Source organism: Aspergillus vadensis (genome assembly GCF_003184925.1).
Source record: "Aspergillus vadensis CBS 113365 unplaced genomic scaffold BO88scaffold_7, whole genome shotgun sequence".
Classification (NCBI taxonomy): domain Eukaryota; kingdom Fungi; phylum Ascomycota; class Eurotiomycetes; order Eurotiales; family Aspergillaceae; genus Aspergillus; species Aspergillus vadensis.
Genome location: NW_020292045.1, coordinates 168,679 through 181,981, shown reverse-complemented (window position 1 = coordinate 181,981; position 13,303 = coordinate 168,679). Strand labels below are relative to the sequence as shown.

General features: G+C 52.0%; 4 protein-coding genes across 4 annotated transcripts; 2 read left to right on the top strand and 2 right to left on the bottom strand.

Moving 5' to 3' along the window:
• Positions 1–90: 90 nt before the first annotated feature.
• BO88DRAFT_403535 (uncharacterized protein) lies at positions 91–1,892 on the bottom strand. The gene is made up of 7 exons (XM_025706386.1): positions 1,760–1,892; positions 1,597–1,611; positions 1,394–1,504; positions 1,310–1,341; positions 1,139–1,256; positions 880–1,076; positions 91–820 (listed from the first exon to the last, which is right to left on the bottom strand). Exons 1-7 carry the CDS (start codon positions 1,794–1,796, stop codon positions 353–355), a joined length of 978 nt encoding a protein of 325 aa, XP_025564356.1. The 5' UTR covers positions 1,797–1,892; the 3' UTR covers positions 91–352.
• Positions 1,527–2,209, bottom strand: BO88DRAFT_250574 (uncharacterized protein). Its single transcript, XM_025702211.1, has 2 exons — positions 1,760–2,209; positions 1,527–1,611 (listed from the first exon to the last, which is right to left on the bottom strand). Exon 1 carries the CDS (start codon positions 2,175–2,177, stop codon positions 1,899–1,901), a length of 279 nt encoding a protein of 92 aa, XP_025564355.1. The 5' UTR covers positions 2,178–2,209; the 3' UTR covers positions 1,527–1,611; positions 1,760–1,898.
• Positions 2,210–3,315: 1,106 nt separating this feature from the next.
• On the top strand, positions 3,316–7,814 carry BO88DRAFT_403534 (uncharacterized protein). Its single transcript, XM_025706385.1, has 4 exons — positions 3,316–3,644; positions 3,703–3,793; positions 3,852–6,953; positions 7,022–7,814. Exons 1-4 carry the CDS (start codon positions 3,466–3,468, stop codon positions 7,586–7,588), a joined length of 3,939 nt encoding a protein of 1,312 aa, XP_025564354.1. The 5' UTR covers positions 3,316–3,465; the 3' UTR covers positions 7,589–7,814.
• Positions 7,815–11,386: 3,572 nt separating this feature from the next.
• BO88DRAFT_442676 (putative APSES transcription factor Xbp1) lies at positions 11,387–12,811 on the top strand (the record flags this gene model as incomplete). Its single annotated transcript, XM_025709970.1, has 4 exons — positions 11,387–11,708; positions 11,765–11,880; positions 11,929–12,013; positions 12,060–12,811. The coding sequence occupies 4 exons, from the start codon at positions 11,387–11,389 to the stop codon at positions 12,788–12,790; spliced, it is 1,254 nt and encodes a 417-aa protein (XP_025564353.1). The 3' UTR covers positions 12,791–12,811.
• Between the last annotated feature and the right edge of the window lie 492 nt (positions 12,812–13,303).

The window sequence follows — 13,303 nt, the reverse complement described above, 5'->3', positions numbered from 1 at the left end:
ACACGAAACGCTGTATCAACATACTCCCGACTGGCTTACCTACGTCACTACTCCGTAGCACTGGCACTAAATCCGAGGCAAAGTTTAATCGGACAGAAAATCATTTCATACGGTGATTACATTCGACAAGTTGCAGCATAATTCGCAGCCAGCAGAGAAACATACAATTATCGTCCGCAAACCCTCGAAACGCATCATCCCGGTTAGTCATCATACACCCAACCAATCCATCCTACTTGGATGTCACTGCTACCAATTCTTATCACCCCTGCACCTACCCCGCAATTCCCACACGTCCATCATCCGAGTAATCCCGACCATTAGCCGATCTTATATGAAAGGCCCCATTTATCTAAGCTGCCAGAAGAGGCTCCGACTTCACCTGCTCAGCAGGCTGTTCGATCGTCTCCACAACGGGCTGTTGGGCGGCCACGGGCTCCTCCTTGGGTGCCTCTGGGAAGTCAGTCGTCTTGATCTCGGGCTCGGCTTCAGGCTCCTTCTTAATGACGGGGGCGGGTGCCCGAGCCATCTCAGGGGTCGCAGAGCGACGCATGTATCCTTGGGCCTTGGCGCTGTAGTCACCAACATACTGCCTCACAACACCTGTGGCATGGGCAGTGCGCTCTTCAGCAAGGTCCTTCAGCTGGTGGGCCTGGCTGTTGACAACTTCCTGCGCGTGCTCAATGTGGGCATCGATGACTTCACGGTTGTTGATGTAGACCAATGGTCCCATGTAGGCGATGGTGACCGCAATCAAAGACAGTCCCCAGAAAGGAAGGAACTTGATCAACCAGTAGGCGGTGAAAGCGGCAAAGAAAGACTGCACATTGTTTTAGTATTGGCCTGAGTCGCCAGTAACGGGTGTTTCTTAAGACGTACTGCAATGGTGTGAACAATGTTCTCGGCGAACAGAACCCGCTGGAACTCAATGAGGACAAAGTCGATGAGCTGCTCAAGGTCCTCCAACACAGCCTCGATCGTCTCCTTGGGCACGGTGTAGTACTTGCGAGGCCGGAACGAGCTCACGACACTCTGTGACAGAGCAAGTCTGCCGCCGACCTCCACAATAGCGGTGACTAGTAAAATCGGGAATCAGCATATGTTGTTGTTCCTCTGCGGGACCCGCGACCAAACCTACATCCCAGAACCACATAGATGAATTTGAAGAACCAACGGAGGAGAGGAAGGTAACGGGCGGCAAAGATGAATGTGACGACACTCGCGAAGGAGATGGCGGTAGCTCGGGGTTGCTCCCACTATAACAATCAGTTAGATGGTGACGCGCCTGGCGGCATCCAGGATCACATACGCTCAAAAGGCTGTACAGCAGCGAGTGGTAGTCTGGGCCGGGTCAGCAGAGAGCGCGTGCAAGCTGATTTGTGTCATAACGTACAGGTCAAGGGTTGACCGGTCGCAGTGGTAGATGAAGGGCTAGTGTTCCTCAAATCGCGGAATTCTTGACCAGTGCGGGACGCCTCGGACTTGATGTTCTCGGCAATGGGGCCTAAATCGAGTGTAAGTCAGATCAGTTGGTCATAAAGTCACCAATTTCGAGCGGTAAACACGAAGCAGGTGTGCATGGAGCCAGCTATTTACCCTTTGCGAGTGCGCCTAAGCGAGGGAGTAACGGTCAGTTCGTGTAACATACACTGGGAGCATGTGCGTGGGAGATTCGGAACTGCGATCAGAGACTAGATCAGCTTCAATGCGTCCTCACTAAACAGCATAACACGAAAACCGGCGACTGCTCGTACCTTACTGTGGCCATTTGTGTCGGGATACCTCACGTCAGCCATGGTGGAAAGTCGTGTGTGCGTTTCGGAAGGTCTGGAGGATTTTCGGGAGGGAAAGATAAGGAGGAAAGTGCCGGGGACTAGAGAGCGGGTTCAGGGGAAGTTTCAAGGCGGGTTGAAATTAAATAATACAAGGGAAGACGAAGAGAACGACCGAGGCAAGAAGGAAAGAAAAGGGAAGATTAAGAGAGTTGGCGACGGAGGGGGTGAGAATGGGCGGGAGGATAAGGAGAGAGAGAGAGAGGGAGAAAGAGGAGAGGAGAGGAGAGTAGCGGGTGATGCAATGATCGTGTGCTGAGTTGCTGCTTGCTTGCTTTGCTTTGCTTTGCTTTGCTTGGTTTTGGGCCTTTTTTCTCGCGCCTTCCAAGCGGAAAGGGCCCGCATGTGACGATGGACCCGGTGTTTCGGACTATCTTTTAGTTAGTCTGGCCAGCCGTTAACTAACTACCTACAAGGTATTGTTTTGTCTACAGGTTAGTTATCTATCTAGCTAATGAGCTACTGGATATTAATGATCAGTTTCTCATCCCTCTTTCAAGACGGTGTGGGCGTAATGCAAGGGGTGATACACGAGTCTACCTGAAGTAAGTAGGTGTTGGCTCCATGGTTGACTATCCTACTTACGATCTACTCGAACCATTCCATCATCCATCCAGCTATGGCATCCTCCATCGTCCAGGATCCTCTGCCTTTTCCATGCAGAAAACCTGCAAAGTTCCCAACTCACTCGATGCTTGAGTAACGCCCCGGACTTTCCCATCGGATCTTTCGAGCAAGCTCCCGGCTATTTGCTGTTCTGCCAACCGAGTCGAATAATGGATTTACGAACTCTCTGTACGGTTACCCTTTGCACTAGAAGATGATGTCATGACCGGGTCATAAAGTGGTCAACGTTGGATAATGGTTCCAAAGATCGATGGAGAAGAACGCCATCTCTCCTCTTTATCGCGGCACATTGACTGGTTCCTCCGTCACCTTTCGATTGTGAAACTGCCCGGTCCGGTATGGTACACATTGGAGGCTGGTTGATAGTCTAGATCTGTGCACTGTGCATAGGGACAGCTGGCGGTGCAGTGATCCTCATGTGAGTCCATGAGCACAGCAAGGGACCATCACTGTTACATGAAGAAACACTCCGCCCACGTCAGTTCCTGGTCTAAGGAGAGCTCTCGAATGAGCGGTACCAACATGGTTCAATAGAGCGGGACTAGCGATGCTTATCGAAAGGGGAGTAGAAAATAGATAGATACACCGTAGAATCAAGCCAGAAAAGCCAAAATGGCCAGAGAAACGCCTCAGGGGTTATTTGCAGCTACTCCGCATTGCAACTTCCATGAGCGATGATTGTGTCTGGTGTATGATTCCAGTTGATTTCCTCTCCTGCCTAAGCCAGGACGTGGATGCCTTTGATATCAGGCACTAAGTATGATGTACCGTCACGTGCCATGGCGGGACTCACGCGTTTGCCGATGTTTTGATGCTCGACTCCCGACGACCGGCCATTTCAGCTCACCAGTCGACCGTCAACTCTTATCGCCTTTCCACCACCATTCGATGTTCCCATCGTTGTCTCTCGCTATATTTTAGACCGGGCTCCCGTGCCCTTCGATCATTTACGCCCCTTTCATAGTACTCAGTCAACCCGCTGTGCGATCGCTTTGTTTACGTCGCCATGGCCGCGGCGGGCGCGAGGGCGCAGAAGCCTGTAGGCTCTGCAGCGTGGATCTCAACCGAAAAGGAAAATTTTATGCAGCTGGTGGATCAGGAAATGGAGGAGATTGAATACCCAGTGCGCCATGAGATGGATTGGCTGAATGAACATATGGCCGAGGTTTTCTCCAACAACCAATCGTGGGTCGCGCCAGTCTAGAGGCTTGACGCATAGTTGTTGACGCTTACTGTTGTATAGCAATTTCGCAGATGTCTTCAAAACCCCGGGAAAGCTACGAGGTAAAACGCCTCGTACAGTGCGGAAGCGGGATGCGAACGAATCTCGAGTGGTGCGTTATACCAGCTACTTTCTGCGCACCTGAATATATGCTAACGTACTGCTCCCAGCCCCTGAGCGAGATCTTCTCATCCGCAAACAACAACAGCAAGACGGAGAATAAATTCAGTGCTAGCCCGGCTGTTCAGCGCTCACCAACCAAGCCCGTCACTGCGGCTGCAGGCCCAGCTACTGCGACGGAAGCCAAGAAGACCACGGAGAACACATCACAACCCGAGTACCCAGATCTGACCCAGAACCTCAACTCCTTCCCGCAATACAACACGGACTCGGGCTATCACGGCATGCCGGAAGACGAGAGGGACGAAGAAGAGGAAGAAGATGATGTGGTCCTTACACAGGTGCAGCCCGAGTCGCAGTCCTCTACTCAGCCCATGGATCAAGAGCCTGGTGCTGCCGAAGAGCAACTCCACCAACCACATGAAGAACGCCGTACTACAGGGGCGTCTTTCCACTCCGCTCGCGAGGATGTCCACCAACGCGAAGAAACAGTTGAGCCTGAGGTAACTGAATCATCGCCTAAGCAGAATGTTAGCACCAGTCCTCAGAAGCAAAAGTCACCGACGAAGGATACAGAGAATGTTGATGAGGCACAACCGCAACCTGAGGAGGAACCTGAAGACAAAATCATGTCAGACGTGGACTCGGAACAAGAGCCGGAACCGGAGCCGGCGCGCAAGGCCATCGTTGAGCTGGAACCTGAACTTGCGCCGGAACCAGAGGCAAAACAAAACGCTCAGGCCCATCAAGAACCCGAACCTGAAGAAGAGCCCGAAGCCACACCCAGACGCGAATCCCCGCCCACGGAGAAAGCCGCACCAAAGCCAGTATATAGTCCGCTTAAGGATACGAAATCGAGCCCGCAAACAAATGCAACTTCGCAACCCCCCGAACATCATCAGGATGACCAAGATGACGGAAATGACGACATGGCCCTTGATAGTCTCGATGAAATCGGCTCACCTTCGGAAGGATCTCCAGTACGCCCACCGATTCGCAAGAGCAGTCTCACTTTTGCATCACTCCCGGCTCGCGAACCGCTGACAAAGAAGAGCCTGGGAGGCTCGAGAATTTCCCGCACGAGCCATCTCGACCTTAACAAGCTTAGTAGCGCCGGGGGTTATCTGGGCAGACAGACCGGTGGACATAGGACGACCCAGCATGTTGCGGAGGACAGCAATATCCATGGCGACAAGATGGATATCGATGACAAGAAAGATGCCACAGAGGAAGATAGAGATGCCGAGACTAGAGCCAGCAAGCTTCACAACAAGTCATCGACTCAACTCCTGCACGAGAAAATCAGCATGCTCGGCAAGCTTCAGCCTTCTCGACCTACCAAGTCCATTCCTTCTGTGCCTGGCTTGTCGACGGCGCAGGTGACATACCCTGAACTTCCCACTGCCAAATCCGAAGCTAAGCAGGAGCCATCCGGCTCGAAGTCTCGCGAGACCCCGGCCCCTGACTCTGCCGCTGATGACGACTGGATCAAGCCACTGAATTCGCCCTACCGGCCAGATGTACGTGCCAGCCAGAAAGCTGATAGCTTCGGCAAACATTCCAGCGCTCGGATAGCCCGAGGTGCTGAGGAAGACCGTCCTTCCATTGATAGGGAACGAGATGTCCATCCCCCGGAGGTGCCGAGAACTAGCTCTAAGCACGCCTCAGATGCAGCTCGCGGAAAGTCGTCAACACCCTCCTACTCATCACCACAGCGACCTGGCCATCAGAAGAGTGCGTCTGCAAACATTGATAACCAGATGTCCACAACCCCGGTTGGCTCACCGGCCGAGCGCTACGATGGTCCGATAAGTGCATCTAAATCGCGGCTTCAGTCTATCGTGCAATCCGCTAAGGGCCTTTTCATGAATACTGGGGGAGTTACAGCTGCCGCCAGAGTCGAATCTGCTTCCCCGGACCAACCGAGATTGAGGCATACAGGACGATTGGACACAGATCGTAATAGGGAAAGCCAGCGGCCGCAGTCGACACAGCCTCCGAGCCCTCCACGCCAAGAAGGCCGCCGGACGCGCAGCTCCACTGAAAGAGAGGAGAAGCGCAGACAGAAGGAGCTTGAAGACCGCCAGAAGGAAGAGGAGCAGGCGGAGAGAGCCCGGCAACTGGAGAAACAGAGAGCCATGAAACTCAAGGCGCCACAGGAGAAGCCGACCGCCGACCCTGAAGCTCGCGCGCCAACCACCGAGTCAGCTACCGTGTTGCCGACGCAAAAGACATCGCACCTACAGAAACCATCCAAGGAACCAGAGCCTAGCATCGAAGGCGGACCCAAACTTGTCGCACCAAGTTCCGTCTCACAGCAGCAATCATCAAAGCAAACTGAACGCCGCCCTCTCAAGCCGGCTCGCGAGGTCCCGAAACCGAAGCCTCAGCCCGTGTCAATTCGCGTCGGCAGCGCACTCTCCCGGCAAATGCCGCTAGCGTCGCAAGTGTCCTCCAACACTCGAGAGTCTAGCGTCCCTGCACCAACTCCAGCCTCGGCTTCCAAACCGTCGACCCTGAAGAAGAAGGCTAGCAATACCTCATTACACACAGCCTCTTCTAACAGCAGTTTCAAGAGCTCTATATCCAGTCAGTCGCAGAGAAAAGCCCAACTTGCAAGTGAAAGGAAGAGAGAGCAAGAGGAGCGCGAAGCAAGACGCCGGGAGGAACAGAGACGCGAATTGGAACGGAAGCGTGCAGCTCAGCAGCAAGAAGAAGCTCGTCGTCAGGAGATGCGCAGTCGGGCGGAGGCTGAGCGCCGGGAGCGACTTGCTGCCGAGGATCCAAAGAAGGCCGCCCACATGCAAGCCATTGAAAAACGCCGCTTGGAGAATCAGCGCAGACTAGAGCGACAGGGAAGCCAGCAGCCCGAGGCAAGCCAACGCAGCGAGCTTGGTGCAGCTAGACCAGCCTCACGACTGGGCTCGATTCAGCCGTTCAATCGGTCAATTAACCAGCCCCAACCTAACCCCGCTAAACCGCCCAAGAGAGGGCTTGATGACGAAGCCAACCACCGACCGACAGCACCGAAGTCTGCTACCATGCAGCCGTCGGGCGAGACCAAACGTAGGAGGACAGAGGATGAGCAAAGCCGCATGTCCTCTATGCGTCCGGCGATGGCTCCACCGATCCGTCAATCCAACATTCGTAAGGTGAGTACTACGCGAGTTATTGAAATGTCTTTGAGCAGCGCTGACCGTGTAACGAGGAACCGACACAGCCGTCCATTTTTGGTCATACACAGCCTTCTGTTGCACATCAATCCGGCTCCTCAATCTTCAAGACGGGTCAGGCCCAGCGACCCGGGCATCCACTGGATATGGCCAAATACGCCAGTGGCAAGATCCCCTTTGCGGAACCCCCCAGCGTGCAGCCGGCTGCACACCGAACTCCTGCCGCCGCTAGTGCGTCTCAAAAGGCACCGGTCAAGGAGTCACCGAAGTATCCGAATGGTGAGAACATCAACCTTCCCGAGATTGCAACCGACAGTGAGGACGAGGACTCGGATGCGGAGATGCTTCCCGTGCCCAAGTGGGCCCAGCCCAAGGAACTGGAATCACTCCTGCGCCAGCAGGAAGGCATGGAGGTGGATTCTATTTTCGGCCCTATTGCTCCCTTCTCCCTGGAGGAGACATTCAAGTCGGACAAGAAGATCAAGAAGTTCCGTGAGCGTACGAGTAGCGCGAATTGGTCTGGCGCCGATGGGCTCACACAGGATGAGATCCGACGTGACCTTGCTGAGCGGCAGCGTCTGCGCCTCAACGGTGGTTGGTCCTTTAATGGATAAAGGGTATTTTTATTATGTTTTCGGGCTCGGTGTTTGTCTATACTTTCATTGGGGGTGGGCCTACATGACTCATTTGGGATGCTTTTATGTTATTGAAGACGTTTCTTGCAGGACAAATTCTCGGGTGGGTGGCATAACAGGACCGGCGTTGAGCAGATTGCGTGTTTGATTACCTTCTAGCTATACAACCAGACACCACTTAATGCATGTATGCATTCCTTAATTCTTTTTCTTTCACTTTCAAGTTTGTTCTTCCTCTCTTTTCCAAAGTACGTTCTTTTACGTCTGCAACCGGAAGATGCGGGCGATGGTTCAGGAACCGCGGTGGCTAAAAGGCCCGACAAGCGTCCTGCCTGTCCTCCCCAGACTTCGAAAAAAGGCTCGAGTTCCAAGGAAGGTCGTATCACCCGGTGACGACACGACCATCACCTTCCAGTTTCAGGGAGGGATCACCATCCTAGCGGCGAATCCTCGTCCACGACCGCTGCAGGTCAGATAAGCTCCTGTTCCTCGATACTCGCCGGCCGCTCAGAAGGCCGCGGCATCCTCGGATGCAACCCGACGACGGGTTTACGGTTCTAGATCCAGGAATGTGGTACATGAAAAAGCGAGGTGGATGTGGGAAGGAAGAACTGGGATGTAGCAGCTTCTCAATGCTGCATGGGCTGATTCAGTGGTCACCAAATGGGTAGCTGAGAGGCTACTGGGATACACCGATGACTGACTCCTACTCATTGCTAATAGTTGGTATGTATGTCTTAGGCCTTAAGAAAGAGGGGTAGCTGCAGGATCAAAATTGCATTTCCTATCTACTCGCTTACTGTGCAGTTGTATGCATCTGTTTCTGCTTGTAAGTAACAGCCTTGTCGGAGGGATTTGTATGGCTTCTGCGGTTAATGACAAATAGGAGAAATACTTGTTCATCGTGCGTTTGGTGGCATGCAGTTATTGCTTTTTCGTCCTTTGGGGGCGGTGGGGAAAGGGAGGGGGTTCTGACTGGGACATTACTTTTTACTACGGATTATAAGCATGTCATGCGAGTTACTATCCATGTTCAAGCTGTGTAGAGAAGATCAGAACCCAGTTGGAAGTACGAGTACAAAGTAGGCACATGAATAAATTTGCAGTGACGATGGATTGGGAAGGCGCCACGGGACCCGCCCGGAAGTACTGCAGTCATTCCCGCTCGGGGAAGGAGCGATAGACTAATGGACGACGGGGTACTACTGCATGCTCTAGTATACCTTTCTATTTTCTACTGTCTCTTCCATCTTCATCCATCCAACTCCTTCCCTCTGTGCTCCCAGCCTGAGCCTGAGCCTAGTATTTCTTTTTTGTCTTCTGACTACTACCCATTTCTAAGGATCCGCTACGTTCTCCCAGCCTAAACATACCCTCGCAGCCAATCACTGCACTGCATGGTCACCCAAAGGCTAAACATCACGTTTCACAAACACATGCGATGACTCCCCTCTTCGCCCCCCAAACAAGCCTAGAACACACCCTGTTCCTCCAATTTCTAATTCTGGGGAGGTCAGAAAGGCTAATTTGGCACGTGTGGCAGCCTGAGTAATTTCCCATTGTCTTGAATTGAGTTTTTCCTCTGCCTTTCTCAGACCAGCCCCCTGTCGCGGTTTACCCATCCACTAACCACCAGAGAACCTGTCGTACTTCCTGAGTCGTCAACTCTAGCTGCCACTTAGTACCGCTCGGCCGGAATCCTTCTCCATTGTCTGCAAATGCCGATTTCAAGCCGCTGCGCTTCTCCCCGCTGGGGCTCGGCTGCGTCTCTGAGGGACTGATTGGACACGGTGGACACAACAAGGTTATTTGGAAGCACAGATGAGTAGAAGGAACCAGAGAGCTGGCACGCCACAGAATTGTGGGGGCCCGGCACAGAATCCCGCGTGGAAGCTCAGCATTACTGTCACCAGCAAGATGGCCTGCTTTATCGGGGCTGACATCTCTCTCTACCTTTTCTAATGGACGTAAAAGCCAGATCTAGCCCGGCGAGTGACCTACAGAGTGAGCTTAGGTGACTCCGCTGTTATTGAGTACTGCTCCTATGCAGTAAATCCTTAGTTGAAGCTGTGCTAGTGAGGTTCCCTATATCAGAAGTGTCGTCTGATAAAATGATGCAGAGTAGTGTGACCATGGGTTTTCATCCTTAGGCTTGGGAGAGCTCGTGAAAAGAACGAGCCATACCGTCGACAGTAGTGCCTAGTACATGCCCGTCGGCATTTAGCGGTTGGAGCGGATGTGAGACAATCGAGGCCAGTTCCTTTCCTTTCCCATTTCAAAACCGAGATTCCTAGCTTGGCCTCCTCAGCCCGTCAGCCACAAAGTCACCACAATACAAACCATCATCTTGCGAAGGCTTTCAACACCCCTGAGATCCGATGGAAATTATTAACTGGCAGAAAAGCAGCTTCTGGTGATACAAGAGCGAGCTGCGGCTTCCCGTTGGTCTGAGACCTCTCAAATATCCGCCTCGCCGAGCCAGTCTCATCTAGCCCTGCTCGTTCGTTATTGGTCATACGCACAAAATGCCTAGTCCCCCGGTTGCTCGAGCAGCTCATCATATGTACTTCAGATCGGTTGCTTGATGCTCATGGACGGCATGAGTTCGCCGTCTGGCGACCGGCCTGCAGAGCCAAGATGTCATCATCAGCAGGCTCCAGACGATACAGTACGAGAACGTCATGTAGATCCCCATTTTAAGGTTTGTGGATCTTGGCCCCCCTTTTAGCCTTGTCACTGGGGTTATCGTGCCATCTGTTTGCAAATAAGGGCTATCAAGGCCTAAAAGGTTTACAACATTGGTACCAATACTGGTTAATCGCGCAGGACATCCACATGGCCGTATGAGTCCCTAAAACCTAATTCACCGTCTGATCTGGTGGTATTGCATCGCAACCCTCGTCGTGGGTAACTCCAGATGGGCGGTGGAACGAAGGTGGCCTCGATGAGCTACAGACCTACGTGAGCTCCTGTCATACCTGGATAATCAATGTCAATGATGACAATGAGATCCCCGGGGCGGCAATCCCCCAGAGGGCTGCAAGTAATCTACAGGAACAGTTGGGACATTGATTCTCTTAGCCAACATCAAAAAGCCTAGGTCTGGATTCAGAACAGTGGCTGATACGGTCTCGTGATGGTTTGTCAACTATCGGTGAGGTTGTCTCATGAGGGAAACCTCCATCCAAGACATTCCTTCAAGCCAACCGTCTATTCGAGAATCTATTTGGGGACTTGGTTCACGGCTGGCCTGAAGCCTCGAGGGCCCACCAATGGTTTGTTCCATGCAAACAGAACAAGCCTATTTTTCACGGAATCAGCCATTGAGCTCATTCTCCGAAAACCATCAGGGGACGCGTGCATTGGCGCTGAAGTGAAAGGCAGACCCTGTAATTCTTCCCGCTTTTTCTTTCCTTTCTTTTTCTATTCCACTGTGTGTTGCTTTTCCTGGCATGCCATTTCTTTTAGGTAGCCTTTATGATGGGCGCAGAGAGACCTCCCGACCTTCCGGCTTGAACAACTACTGTGCTCTGAGTCGCCCCGTTACGGTTTAATAACTTTCATCGAAACCTTCACAGACCTTCTAGAACTTTGCTAAATGAGCATAGCGGATGGTAAGACTCAGCTCAAGAGAAGCAGAAAGATCGGTGAAGATGTGCAGTTGCATGTCTGACTTTTCTCATCGTTATTTAAGATTTCGATGCCCACCCCTCTCACTTCTACTGAGTCACACATTCTGTCTGCCTTATCGTTTGCCTAAACCATTTCATCGCACTCATGGCCTCTATAAATTCTCTTCTGAACCCCGATACCTCGTGCCCCAGTCTTAACCGGGGGAGCCTACAGCGTGGATTGTCTTTACAGACACCCCGCTCAGAAAGGACGAAGGTTCCCAAAGATCAGCCTTCATTTAGGAGGGGCAAGGTTCAGGGCGAAGTTCGCTATCGCGTTCACGATGAGCGCGATGAAGAGCTTAAAAAAATCCACTTGAAGCACAAGCTATACCCCATGGGCAACATAGCAGACTTTCCGGACCGCATTCCCTACACTAGCACAAAAAGGTCATTCAAGGAGCAGACAGGGCGAGAACGCTTTGAAGGTGATTGCCCATTATCCTACTTCAAGCCATATGTTGACCGGAAGAGTTTCCCATAGTTTTCCACTACACGTTCGAACTGCCCAACAGCCCGAAAAAGTGGGTGATAACGTGGGATTATAATGTCGGGCTTGTTCTGACAACAGCTCTGTTCAAGTGCAATGGCCATCCGAAGGTGTGTCTTCCTACTCTGCGCGTCATTAAGCACATCTGATGGTTCCAGACCGCTCCCGCGAAGGTGTTGAAAATGAACCCGGGCCTCAGCGAGATCACTTACAGCATCACGGGCGGCGCACTCGTCGGACAAGGTAGGTTTTGGTTTCCTTTCAGACACCTCCGCTAACTAAAGTCAAGGATATTGGATGCCATTTAGGGCTGCCAAGGCGCTAGCAACCACATTCTGCTGGAATATTCGTTTCCTCCTAACGCCCATGTTCGGCCTCGACTTTCCCGCGCAGTGTATACCCCCAAATGACGCCCGCTTTAACAACATGATCATTGATCCGGAGATAGTCCGTCAAGCCACGGAGGATGTAGCTTACTATCGCAGCCTGGAACCGCCAATTCCCCAACGTGGAGGTCATCAGCATTCCCAAGAACCCGACCGAGACCAACAGTACAAGACCCGGGAAGTCTCGCCTTGCCAGAGGCAGAGCGTCTCTCCGCACGATACCTATTGCGTTTCGCCAACCCGCAGCTCTCAGAATACACATATGCTGGTCAACAATCGCTACACCACCGACCGAAGCATTTCACCACACGCAATATTCGAACGTGGGATGCGGGAGGAATTCCGGTCAGAGACAAGCTCGCAGGTTACCTTGTATGGTTCCAGCTTATCGAGCAACCACCTCTCCGATGACGACCACAAGAGAGACAGTCAAGTTGAACCGCAAGAAAGTTACTATAGCAGCAATTTATCCTCTGTTGATGTCATCTTGGCTACTGGAATGGTTGATGCCTGCTTCTGGCAGCCAACGGATACTTGTGAGCCTGAGGCTCCCTTGGAGGGTTCCAGGGCAGCCATTGCCGCACATGCACTAATGGATTTGCGCAACAGCGGGTTCAGATATGAAATGTTGTAAGTTGACAACACGGTTCCATGCATTCGCTCAGTACTACTTCTTATTAGGGTGTGATCTGTGGTCTTTGTGGAAAGTTGCTCTTGCTTTGGATATGTAATGGCGTTGATTATGTATTACAATTCGGTTAGAATAGACTTGATATGATTGTTTATAGATTGATCTTTATGTATTGTCGTAGGTGCAATTAGACCCGAGGTATGATCGTGGTTGTTGGAACTATGCCGAAGAGTATTGAGCCAGTCACTAAGTAGAATGCTCTCCTTTCCCCTTTTCACATACCTTCCCTCCTAGATCATGCACCTACCACCAGACATCAGAACCCTCCAATAGAAGTAAGAGCAAAGCAGTCCCTACTGCTACTATTCAGTCTTTCCCTCTCCCGTTCCATTTTCAAACCTCTAGCAAAATCAACCTCGCTAGGGTTGTTTAAATTGGTACCAATTCTATTTGCGTCGATGATGTTGGTATCTGACTCGGTACGCTACTTCTAATTGTGTGTGTGTTGGAGTATAT

Bases quoted from the DNA above. Each gene is read 5' to 3' on its own strand.
- BO88DRAFT_403535 (XM_025706386.1), bottom strand. From the start codon at position 1,796: ATGGCTGACGTGAGGTATCCCGACACAAATGGCCACA. The intron at 1,342-1,393 runs GTACGTTATGAC...GACCCGGCCCAG, and splicing joins GACCGGTCAACCCTTGACCT to ACTACCACTCGCTGCTGTAC. The intron at 1,077-1,138 runs GTAGGTTTGGTC...CGATTTTACTAG, and splicing joins CATCTATGTGGTTCTGGGAT to TCACCGCTATTGTGGAGGTC.
- BO88DRAFT_250574 (XM_025702211.1), bottom strand. From the start codon at position 2,177: ATGCGGGCCCTTTCCGCTTGGAAGGCGCGAGAAAAAAGGCCCAAAACC.
- BO88DRAFT_403534 (XM_025706385.1), top strand. From the start codon at position 3,466: ATGGCCGCGGCGGGCGCGAGGGCGCAGAAGCCTGTAGGCTCTGCAGCG. The intron at 3,794-3,851 runs GTGCGTTATACC...TACTGCTCCCAG, and splicing joins ATGCGAACGAATCTCGAGTG to CCCCTGAGCGAGATCTTCTC. The intron at 6,954-7,021 runs GTGAGTACTACG...GAACCGACACAG, and splicing joins GTCAATCCAACATTCGTAAG to CCGTCCATTTTTGGTCATAC.